Raw genomic sequence first — 12,297 nt, 5'->3', positions numbered from 1 at the left:
TTCTCGGCTGGCTCTGGAACCAGTTGGGCAAGTTCTGGCGAGAACCAGTGAACTGGCTGGGAGGGTTTCAAGAGGGCTAGTTTACTACATCCCATCTTTTGCTCTCGAAAAAATTGGGCAACCTCTGCGTTTCGCCTCTGCAGCCGCGGCTGCGTCTGCATCTATTAAGCCTTTTTCTGTCGTTGTTTCTGTTAAACTATCCAGACCTAGGCTGGTGCGCGGCTGAACTGAGACAGTACGTGGTAAGTATAAAGAGCGGCTGTGTTTATAGTTGCCCTACCGTTGGGATCACGTGCAAGACTCAGTTCACATGCAATTGTCTCGTTTTGTAACTAACAGAATCATTATGGCATAATAGGAAGATCTCTCTAACAAGACCTGCCGATATGTGCGATGCGCCCTGTCGGCTCATATATACCTATTTATCTACTACACGTATATATAGCAAGTCGTGATTCCGGCCACTAAATCACACCCTCCGACGTTCCTGGCTTAATTACCAACTCCAATACACCACATAATATCTGCTCTACTTCTTCCGTTAATCATCATGAAGCCAACGCCACTTCTTTCAGAAGGACCCGAGGTCCGCGAGGACATGGAGAAACTTTTCCAGAGTTTGATCGCAGAAGCCCATAATAAATATATCCAAACTGCTGAAAAGGGCAAGTCTGTTTCGTTCTTAGACCCATCAATGCGGTCTATTAGCGACCTCGTTGTGGCTATCGACCGACAAAATGACAAGTTTCAAGCTTTCCGCGAACAGAAGCGCGGCATAATTGATGTGGTCACCACGATTCTCCAGCCTGTCGACCAGCTTGGACAGGCCTTTGGTGGGCTCGCCGAGCAAGCGTTTGCTCCATCTCTCGCTATTTTCACAGCTGTTCGTCTTATTGTTGGTGCTGCAGACGGAGTTTCCCAAACATACGATGCTATAGTCGACATGTTTCAACGCCTACAAAGCTTTACAACCCGCCTGCACTTTTATTCCAGGGAAGAAATGTCGCCACAGTTGCGGGCAAAGTGTGTTGAGATTATGGCTGTGTTGTTCGAGGTCATGCTAGTGGCATTGACAGAAATCAACCGTGGCCGTGTCAATGCTTACCTTCGCCGCTTGGTTGGGAAGGGCAGTCCAGTACAGGCCATCATCGACAAGCTTGACAATGTGGTAGAAGACGAAGCTGGTCTTGTTATGGCTGAGACCTTGGCCGAAATCAAAAGGACTATCGCAGTGCAACAGCATATAGAGGCGGAATTACAAAAACTTAACGACGATTCTCGAGATCGGTCCATGCTGAGCAACCGCATCAAAATCAAGGAGATCATACACCCATCAGTCTACTCAGAAGACCGTTTTCGATACCTTGAAAAGTCCCGGACTCCTGGGACTGGTGACTGGCTAGTCCAAGACTCATCGTTCCAGGCATGGTTCAAAGGGGAAACCCAGATCTTGTGGCTATCCGGGAGTCCAGGTAAGTCGTCATTTACTACCGTCATACTGTCCACATTAAAGTAAGACCTCAATATGCTAACCCCCTATTCCATAATACAGGCACTGGGAAGTCGTACATTGCAGCACGAGTCATCTCATGGATAAATGAGCAGCTATTCAAGTTGGAGGAGTCTTCAATGGATTCTCTTGCGTACTTCTTCTTCCGTGATAATAGACCAGAAACTCGCTCCGTTCATCAGGCCATCCGGGATATCTCGCACCAGCTCGCCGAAGATGACGACCTTTACTCAAAGACTCTGCTCTATAATATCTTGAGTGAAGACGACATTAAGACAATTCCTAGCGCCTTTACACAGTTACTGAAACAGCCAATCTTGGATGACACCCGAAAACGGACCGTGTATCTCATTCTCGACGGCATTGACGAAGCTGAGCCTTCGGAACTGAAGATTTTGCTTGGTATGCTTCAGGATATGGCATCTCTCCCTATAGGCTCCATGGGAAACCCAGTTTCGTTCCAAGTAATGATTACTGGGCGACCTACTCTGCAAGATATGGTGGCTGTGTTAGGTGAAGCAGACGGTGTTGGACTCAGCCATATTGTCATAACCACCGAACGGTCCAGCGGTGATGTCAAGATGTTCATCAACGAGGAAGTCAAGCGATTGCGCATTCTCAAACGCACCGAAGAATCTACAAAACAAAAGATAGCTGGTCTTCTGAACGATAAAGTGGGAGGCCTATTTATTTTGGCACAGTTTATGCTAGCCGACATCAACAATAGCACACACATGTCCTCAATCTTTGAAAGCGTCCAACGATATCCGCAAAAAGCCGAAGATATGCTACGACAGACAATCTCTCGACTCCAGGATTCCCTGAATGCCGCCCAAATCAACGATCTCAACGAAATATTGATTTGGGTCACATGTGCGCAGGAGACACTAAAGCTCAGTGAAATCATAGCCATTTTTGAACTGCGCTTTGGAGCTCCACCTCTCACTCTTGAGGAGACTCTTCGTGGGCCATACTCGTGCTTTTTTGCGCTCATTCGTGAGGACGGCCTCACTACAGCCGATCTCGTCAAGCAATTAGAAGGGAACAACTCAACCAAATCGCCAGTTCCTCCCCCCGATACCACCAAGATTTCTATTGAGGATAGGAATGCATCTTATAATTTCGACTACATTGCACAACCAAACTTCCAGTTTGACTCGAATACTCGAAAAACAAACCTTGCTTTCTTCCATGCTTCAATCACCGAATTCTTCCGTACCGGCTGTGTACCTCAAGCTACGGCCGATGGAAAACCTGGCATCGGGTTTCATCTCACGGAGGCTAGCCTCCATATCCTTAAGACATGTCTCCAAGTTTTAGTTACTCCCAAAACTGTGGCGGTGCCTGAGAAAAAGACAAAGGTTATTATTGGTGCCAATTTATGGCGATATGCCTCATGGTATTGGCAGGAGCACCTGGTAGCGGTGAACAGAGGCCAAGTCAATGCTTCTGACAAACAAGAAATTGGCTGCTGCCTATACAAACTCTTGACTGAGCGAGACGTTGTCCTCGGTTGGACCCAAGAAGAGGAGAGTTTAAAGCTGTTTACTGATGCCAACATGGCCTGTATAACAGAGTGGATGTCGGATCCCGAGGTCACTTGTGGCCTACCTCCTGAGGCCCAGGCTTGGACGCGCCAGGTTGTGAAAGAGCCCGGTGGCCTTGTGGAAAAGATTGGCCGTCTATACGCCTCAGCCTGGCTAGATCCATCATTCGACAAATACGTCTCAACCCTTTTATGTTTGCAAATTGTTCACAGTGTGGCATACATTCAAGAGGGCCAATCATGGACGGACTTGGATATTGACTGGTCACACATCTCGCCTCATGACCGTATCCAAAAGGCTTTAGACTGGGCCAAGGATATAAAGAAGTCAGGCCATTGGTATCGCCGCGTAGGCAGTACTTATGTGAGCTTTAAGCTGGCTAGAGAAGCTGAAAATTTCTATAAAACAGCTATCATTATGGACGGCAACATGGTAGATACGGTGGGTCGAATGGGATATTGCCGCTTTATCGAAAAGGATTACGACAAGGCCCTTATCTTCAGTCTTTCATGTGAGGTGTTGGAGGAAAGCTCGGGTAAGAACTATTTTCCCGTCGTCCGCTCGCAAGATGCAAGCTATAGAGTATGGCGACGGTATTCCAATCAGCTCCAGATTGCCGACTGCTACCGCCACCTCAAACGCATCGACCAGGCCCTCCAGTACTACAAAAAGGCCATCAACAATTCATACAACCGGCAAGGCTTCGAGCCTGAAGCTGCATACCTATCAGCACTTGGAAAAAACAACAAACACGCCCATATCATGGTACTGATAAAATGGATGAACCGGCACTCTGGTCTCGATAAAATTGTGACGTGGACACGGCTACAAGACTTTCTAGTAGCACAAGCGGCGCTAGGAACCCTGTCGGAGTGGACTATCCCACGTGCTGCCTGCATTTCTGGCGACGTAGCATTCATGGCAAATGCCTTTCACAAAGCAATCCGGCTGGCTATTAAGCAGCAGGACCCGGCCAAGGAGCTTTACTTGAGATTGGCCCTGGGCATGCTGCGATACTATTCACGCGAATATGAAAAGGCCATCTCCATTCATGTTGACATCTTGGGAATTGGAAGCCACCTACGAGGCAGTCTTCTAGTCCGCAGAATGCACCTCATGTCCCTGCGTAGCTTAGCTCTGGTGTATAAGCAGCTAGCTGTTTCAGAAGCTTGCGATCCTACGAGCCTCCAGACAAGCCAATGGGTCCGAGAGCTGGACGACCTTCAGGGCCATTTACGGCGACATCAGCACAAAGATATGCCGCAACGTCTGGTTGGCCTGGATGTCAATGACGCAGTGCTATTTCGAGGATTGCTTTATCGGCTCGCAGGACAAATGGATGAGGCTAAGAGGTTGATTGCAAGCATCATTGATGAAAGCTTGGCAATTCTAGAGGATGACGAACCAGCCAATGATCCCTATGCACTAGACAACATCGCAAGAGCCCTTGTGGCTATTGGCGATACGGAAAACGCGCGAGCTCTGTACCAAAGCATGCGAAAGCCTGCCAGTGAGAGGCTAGAGATGGCTATGGTCGCTGATAGTGTGAACGCAAGCATGGCTTCAGTCACAGCGACGACTCGGCCAGTTGCAGGCTCTAAAACCCCTATCAAGACTAACCCGCTTACTCGGCCGCTTTTGCCATATTCGTGCATCACCCCACGTGTGTGTGCGCAGTGTCTCAACATAATAGGTCACGATCCAGACCTTGCTGTTTGTACCCACTGTCTCGACATATATTGCGTTGACTGCTTGGAAACTATCATTAAGCCCAACAATCGACTGCGCGCACTAGAGAAGGTAGTCGGCCGCGGCTCCAAGAAACTGCGCCTCGAGTTGATAGGCGACGATATCGGCCACAAACATACTGAGGGCCAGATGAGCTTGCAAGCATCCCGCGTTATTGTCTGCGGGCCAGATCACGAATGGTTCTTAGTACCAGCCATGACAACGAAGTTGCGCCGGGGCGAGATTATCCTAGCAGATGGACGGGTAGAGAGTATAGAGCTGTGGAAGGAGAAGCTGAGACAGGAGTATCTAGTGTCAGAGGTGGCGCAAAAGGACAACGGTGAAGATACAGAGGAGGAGGAGGAGGGGGAGGAGGAGGAGGAGGAAAAGGCGGAAGAGATCATTCCCCTCCTATAATGAGACGTCAGCCGCTTGTATAAGAGATCGTTATAGGCGTAGGTTTGCTTATGTTCTTGCAATGATTTTGGGTGCACCTTTATTATCGCTTATGTCCCCGTTCTCTTTTTTTCTCTTAGACCGTATCTTTATTACTTGTATATACTACCTAAATTGGATTGCATATATTTGGTTCTATGGGCCTGTCTTTAATTGTAGCACGCCCCCAAACTCACCGCTCGTGTATTCCTGCTCTCTTTAGCATACTTAATTCTCTTCTTGTTACTCTAAGTCCTATCAACGATTTTTCCCCAATCCACGACGTAGCCATCTTACCCTCTTAGAAGTAACGGATAGGGGGATGGGGGGAGGGGCTGATCAAACCAGAGGAGAATGGACGAAGGGGTCACTTCTTCCCAGGCAATATCTCGGCAAGCCCTGGGTGATCTTTGTTTCTCTTTGATAAGGAGGGAGAGAAGTGGAGAAGGAAGGGGAGAGAAAAGGCTTTCCCTGTGTCACTCACTCCAATGTTGTACGGCGGAAGGTCGGGGCCGGGGGATGCTGGGACTAGGGGTGTTTACAGCAGAAAAGAGCACACAAAGGGGGGGGGGGGGGTAAGGAGCAGGAGAATAGGGAAGAGTAGAGGGAGACAAAATCTGACCAAGGCTACAAAAGAGGGGGTGTGAACGGCGGCGGAGGATAGACACCAGCTCTGGCAAGGCAAAAGTAGAAGTGAAAGATAGAGTCCCTGTTCAAGCTCTCATTGCCCGCGTTTGGTGCGCTCAAGACGACATACGGCTCGAGCCGAGTCCCCCCCTCCATGTCTCTATCTCTTTCCTTCTTTCTCTTCCTTCTCTTCCTTCTTTTTCTTCCTTCTTCTCTGTATCATTTATGACGCTTAGCTCGAGTCATTACAGAGCCAGGGCACCTCTCGTCTGCAGCTGCACGGCCACCAAGGCAATAGCAGCTAAGATATCAAGAGACCTGTGACAAAAAAGAAGCCTAGCAGTAGTCATTAGGTCTCCACCCTTCATGTTGGCCAGGTGGCAAATGCTGTTAAACACTGCTGGCTGCAAACGGATCAAGTCAGGTTCAGGTTTCAATCATCTCACTTTGTACCTGAAGCCCCTGGTGCTCCTGGCCTTTTTTTTCTTGATTTTTCATAGTTTTTCTTTGAGTTTCTGCCCCCTTAGTTTCTTGAGTTTTGCCATGGCTTCAGGGCAGATGACATAGAATTATCGTAGTAGAATTAGTAGATGCTGATGGTTGCTTAGGGTTGTCCAGAGAATGCCTTGCCCACAAAAGAGCACATGACTTGTTCTTGCCTCACCTATCCTGCGGGGTTGCTGTTTGTTGTTTCCTGTTAGTGCTGGTTTTCTTTTTTAACACCGCCTAGTGATTTTGTGTTTTTAACTTCCTGGCGCTCTTCTTCCCTCGGCAAGACAGGAAGGGTAAGAGACAAAAGCAGGATTCCAGGACAAGGTTTCTATGCACTTTCCCACAAGTAAAAGAAAAATGTCGTCATTAGAGAAAGGAAGGAAGGAGAGGGAGGGGTCAAAAAATACCACGACATGGCGTGGCGTTTTTTTTGTTTGTCAGACTGCTTTTTTTTTCTCTCGTCAGAATATAGCAGTTGCCTTGCTGTGTGAGAAGAATAGTGGTTTTCTAGAGGCGGTAAAACGCCGCGAACATGCTGTCTCATGCCGTTTTCCCTTACTCCCCCCCTCACTTCATCCGCAGCATTTGGGTTGCTACTTCTCTTTTTGCGCTCGAAAACAGGGTCTTGCTTTGGTCCAGGCCCTGAGGTCCATGCCCAGCCCCCCCCTTCCCTCTTCCCTCGATCCTTCCGTTTTCTAGCAAGCACCTTCCTCAGCCTGCAGGCGGCAGGCCCTTGCTTTCTTTACAGTGTTATAGTCGAAAAGCAATTACTACGTTGGAACTGCGTCAAATGAGCCCGGTCAAGTGACACAGCAAAAACAACGACGTGCCTTCCTTTCCTTGTCCCCTTTGTCGGGCTGGCGGATGGATTGGCGAATGTGCACACGAATGGTTAACCCTAAGACACATGCCGGCTAACTCTGCCTCGCCACACATCGGGTTAGCAAGGTGGCAATGGCTATTTTTGCCTAACAGAGCAAACATTGGAAATGGCGTTCAGTGTTGAAAGAAAAGGAAAAACGAGTCTTGGGCCATTGGGCAGCTAGACCTTGTCTGTCTGTGCCTGGTGCCTGGCATGAAAGACCAGCGAAGGAAGAGTTTGAGGGAAACAAGGGAACTCGAGAAGAGACAGAGAGACATGAGGGTAAATATGAGGGCCCAAAAGAGGGAAAGTAGCAGCGGAGCCTCCATCTGGTCTTGCTGGGACGAAGCCGTTATCAATGGGGCTTAAAATGCGATCAATAAAATCCTGCCGAGAATTGAACCCCTCTCCCCCCGCTTTCATGAGTCTTTCTGGGCTCGGGCAGCGCTATTTTCTTATTGCTCTCTGGGATCATTTGTCATGTGGCTGGCTGGCTGGTGGGCTTTAATTTTTCGACTTTGATTGTCATACTTGAACGAGAATGGCGGGGCTGAAAACAAACATCGCTTGCAAAAGAGCCCTGATGTACAGAGGAAAACGATGGGGAGTTGGGGGATGGGAACAAGGCCGATGGCTCGTTTCTTGCTTCTTTTCATTTTTTTTTTTCCTTTTTTGTTGGCCGTAAGCACTTACTACCCACACTTCGCACGACTAGACTAGCTTCGCTTCGGTTGTATTGCTCTATCTTTGGATTTGTTGGGTTGAGAGTTGTGGTGTTTAGGCTGTGCGTTTTTGCTCATGACAAGGCTTTGACCAAGAATGGCCTGGATACACAACCATCACTACGGTCGTAGTGATGGTAGTAGCGGCAGCAATATGGCCGTGGTACTAAGGGCCTCAATAGTAGTAGGAAAAAATTATGGTCGCCAGGACATGAGGGGCCTTAAGGTTCCCGCTACTGCATGCAGAATGCATACATGTATAGTAGTATGGAGTAGATGTGTCGCCATACTTGTGTAAATTCACGACCAAAGGAAAAGAGCTTATCTGCTTCGTGGCCGTCGCTTCTGTCTTCTTTTACCTCTTCTTTTGTCCCCCCCCCCCCCTCATCTCTCTCTCTCTCTCTCTCTCGCCCTCTCTCTCTCTCTCCCCCCTCTCTGCCTCCCCCCTCTTTCTCCTTTCTTTTCCCTAAAGATGTGGAAGCCTAAAAGAAGAATCTGACATCTCTCCTCTGGACAGACTAAGAGCTAGCTCTCACATCTTCGGTAACGCTAAATTAGAGCAGGCTAGGTAAAGAAACTAAAGGGAGCTCTAGGTTGCTAGTATAAACTGCCTACATCTTTTTATTTTATGCGCAACCCTCCACGCTGCTTGCCCCTCTGTTCTATGATCACGCATTTTTCTTTCCTGCGGTGGTACCTTTGTACCTTTGTACCTTCATAGTGTTGTATCTTTGTACCTTCGTATCTTAGTACCTTCGTACCTTTGTACCTTTGTACTTTTGTACCTTTGTACCCACACCAACTTTCTGCTCCCTTGCGCTTGCGTACCTCTTGTACCTGCTGTACCTTTTGTACCTTTTCTCTGTCTGTGCTGCCACACCACGCAACGCATGCCCTGTTGACTTTATGACGTACATCTTCTCCTCTGAAGCTAGAGGCTATTGCCTATTCACAAAAACAGGAAGCCCTGTATAGCATAGAAGGAAAGAGAAAAAAAATCTGCGCTCTTAAAGCATTTGTTACGCTCAACTATCTCTTCTTCTTTTTTTCTCCCGCAAAATTACATCACACAACTGTTCATATATCATTATTGATATTTCACCTCGTCCATCGACACGCAGAAAAGCGAACAAGGGCCGTCCTCTGCCAGGAATTCAGAATCGCGTGGCCCCTGCTCTCTTGCTCTTTTATACCCTGGTAGGTCAACAGCCTATAGTTTGCTCTTTTTCTTTTTTCGCTCTTTTCTCTTGCGCATTTGCCTTGTTGTCCACTGTCTAAACGATTTTTTCCCTTGTCCGTTTCCATTCTTCCTTGATTCTGCCAATCGACCGTTTCCTCGTGGTGCATGAAGACGGATTAGATCTGCGGTGTGAGAAACACTACCATTTCCTTCCTTCTTTGCCCAACAAGCACTGGCCCTGCGTAGTATACTGCACCGGCTGCACCAGATGCACCAGATGCACCGCTAGCTGCACAGCGGCCCCCTATATGGGCGTTGAGAGCTCCTGTTGCCGTATTTTAGTGCTACAGGCAATCCTATGCAACGCTGTTTCTAGGGGGTCGGGATCTTGATGCTTATCACTGCCTTGCTACCTTGTCTCCGCCAAAAAAAGAGAATCCCGGACTGTGCCGATCAAATGTGTGAGGCTGCAGAAACAAAAAAAAAAAAAAAAAAAAAAGTCCTTCGCTTTCTTTTTTGGCCAAGCTGGCTTCAGAATCACAGCCCGTGAATCTGTGTCTCTTTGGCCATGATTTCTTTTAATGGTTTCTCTTGGATTCTCTTCTACTACTCCTATGACACTCCGTTGGCCCATAATCAAAGGCAAATCAAGGCAAGGCCACAGAGGTAGCTTTGTGCTTTGTGACCTTGACCCGTCCTTGTGTCTATCTTTTTTTTCTTTGTCTCTCTCCCTTTGTGCTCTCCTTGTCCTCCCTCTTCCCTATGGGAATATGAAGTGAATCAGACACTTGGCACGGATGGAGTGACGGAATGGAGGGTAAGCTGTATCTACTCCTGGAGATAATACGCCGCATGATTTCGGTTTGATGGTTATACATATGTATTGCAGTGACAGTGACACTACGACATAATAGCCCTCACCACGATTTGCTCTATACCCTGACCTTTCCGCCCCCCGCCCTTTTGCCCTGATTTCATGCCCATTGCACTTCTGTCCGATTAGGATAACCTCTATCTGCTTTTTCCCCTCACTTCCTCGTCCCCTGCATACAACCCCATCCTTAGCATGGGGTTGCGTGATGTGTTTTTTTTTGTTTTCCTTGACAAATGAATAGCTTCCCCTCCCTCAAGGATCTACAACCGACGAGAAAACTGTGCCCTGAGTCTGTCCCATCTGGCCCCTGCCTCTCAGCCATTCATCCTATAGGCTGCTTGCTCGCTGTTGGCTTGGCTTGTCTGGTTTCTCTACAGAAGCTCAAGTCATCAGCAAGTTGCTGTCATATTTGATGCAATCTCTTTACTCCCGCCTATCTCTGGCCGTTGGGTGTTTGTCAGCATCAGTGGGTGCAGGTGCAATATGAGTGATATTGGTTTTTTTGCCGAGATTACTGCAACATATCTACAGTACGGACCTTAGGCCTGACTGTAGAGACTTTTCCCGCTCCTAGGCTGGGCTAGGCTTCTCTCCATTCATCATACTGTGACAATATCCTTTTTCTCACCGGTTCTCACCTCTCTAATCACGCCCCAAGATCATTTATGAGGCTGTCTCAAGCCACCACCACTCTCCCTAAGCCTATCTGATTTTTGTTTCATGCGGGCTCATTTACCCACCTGGAACCAAAGCCTAGGGGGGATTCGGTGCTGATTCTCACAAATAACTTTTTGTTCATATATGCTTGCTCTTTATTTGCCTTGACTGCTTTCCCGCCCGCCTATCTTTACTCAACGCCCCACCGTCCAAACGCCTGAGCGCTTCTTTGCAGTTTGCCCTTGGTCTAAACCCTGTTCTTGTTCTCATTCTTTTTGTATGGCTTGTTGGAAGCTGTTTTTGCTTGCCAGTTTGCTCCAAGTCTAGTAGTGATAGCCAGTGCTAGTCTCTGGTCGGGACCGTTGTTGGCTCCGGATTAGACAGAAGTGAAAAAGAGGTTTGCTGTCTGCGGCCTTCTTTTTATCTTCCTTTTTCCTTCTTTTTCATTCCTGGCCTGGATTTCTTATTCTTCCTGCAGGTATATACCTTGGCGTTGCTTCTTGTTTTCTCGTCCACAATTTCTGCATCCCTTTCTTTTCTTTCTTTCTTTTCTTACCCTTCGTTAACTAATGTGTTTCTCCCCTTCACTTTTTTCTGTCCCTTATACGCCGTCCCAGCTTGCAAGAACTCACATTACCTGCCTTTTTATTTTTTATTATTTTTATTATTTCCTTTCGGGGGTTTACTAGTGTGTAATGGTGTTTTTGATTGGAATTTTATCTTTTATTTTATTTTATCTTCTTCAGAGGGAAGCTCTCAGTTGAACTCGCACTGACCATTTCTTCCCTTGAACAGACCATTTGGTTCTTCTCTCTTTATCTTTCCAGCTTGTTGGCGGACCTTTGCCCTGTCTTCTATCTCATTCCCTCTTCATTTCCCGCACCCCGATTTTGCGTCCCTTCTGGCTTTCCCTCAGTTACAGTGCTGAATACGGGACTCGAAACTTTGCTCTACTACTTTTACTATATACTCCGAATACCCGCACGCGCTTTAGCTGCCTGATTTCCATTATTGCTGTTGTTTTGCTCATCTCAACGGAGAGCACAGCAACCCCAGAAAAAAAGACACAGACGCCTTTTCCGACATTCCACGCAACAAACAGGCCTTAACCGAACGGCTTCAGCATCAGCACTAGACCAAGCTAACCAGGAGCTTATCAAACTGCGCCAGTGCAGCTAGCCATTCTGATATCCAACTCTTGCTTGAAGAATATTTTCTCCGATTGACAGCAAAAATTCGGTGATTCATCGCCATTATAAAGAAACAGGCTATCGGCATACAAACGCCTCTCCTGGTCTGCAGATTTATTTTTTGCATCTAAAAGCCTACTGTTCCCATCTCCAACGGATTAGTTTTTGATTGTGTTGTGACTTTCACACCTCACCTGATTTTCTTCTGCCATTGCTGTTGTCGCTGCTGCCGCTGCTTCTGCTGCTGTTTTTATTTATTTTATTCTAGAATTCTTGCTCGCTCGATCGTCCTCTTTTTTTTCTTCCTTTCCTTTCCACATTTGCCCTGTTCGTTCTGTTCGTTACTTGGCCTTGCATACTTGGAGGAAGTCAGACCAGACCGACCTTCTGTGCTCACTTGCTCTGTAATTGTGCTTGAGACACACAACACACAGACTGCATTGAAACCCTGCATCTACTTTTGCACCTGGACC

At 47.6% G+C, this 12,297-nt stretch overlaps 1 protein-coding gene across 1 annotated transcript; it reads left to right on the top strand.

Moving 5' to 3' along the window:
* Positions 1-550: 550 nt before the first annotated feature.
* On the top strand, positions 551-5,202 carry HOO65_020982 (Nacht and tpr domain protein; the record flags this gene model as incomplete). Its single annotated transcript, XM_071006278.1, has 2 exons — positions 551-1,472; positions 1,553-5,202. The coding sequence occupies 2 exons, from the start codon at positions 551-553 to the stop codon at positions 5,200-5,202; spliced, it is 4,572 nt and encodes a 1,523-aa protein (XP_070861620.1).
* Between the last annotated feature and the right edge of the window lie 7,095 nt (positions 5,203-12,297).

Source organism: Ceratocystis lukuohia (assembly GCF_044167205.1).
Source record: "Ceratocystis lukuohia strain C4212 chromosome Unknown Supercontig2_pilon, whole genome shotgun sequence".
NCBI classification, from domain to species: Eukaryota; Fungi; Ascomycota; class Sordariomycetes; order Microascales; family Ceratocystidaceae; genus Ceratocystis; species Ceratocystis lukuohia.
Note: the sequence above shows the minus strand (reverse complement) of the source record. Positions and strands in the feature narration are given on the sequence as shown.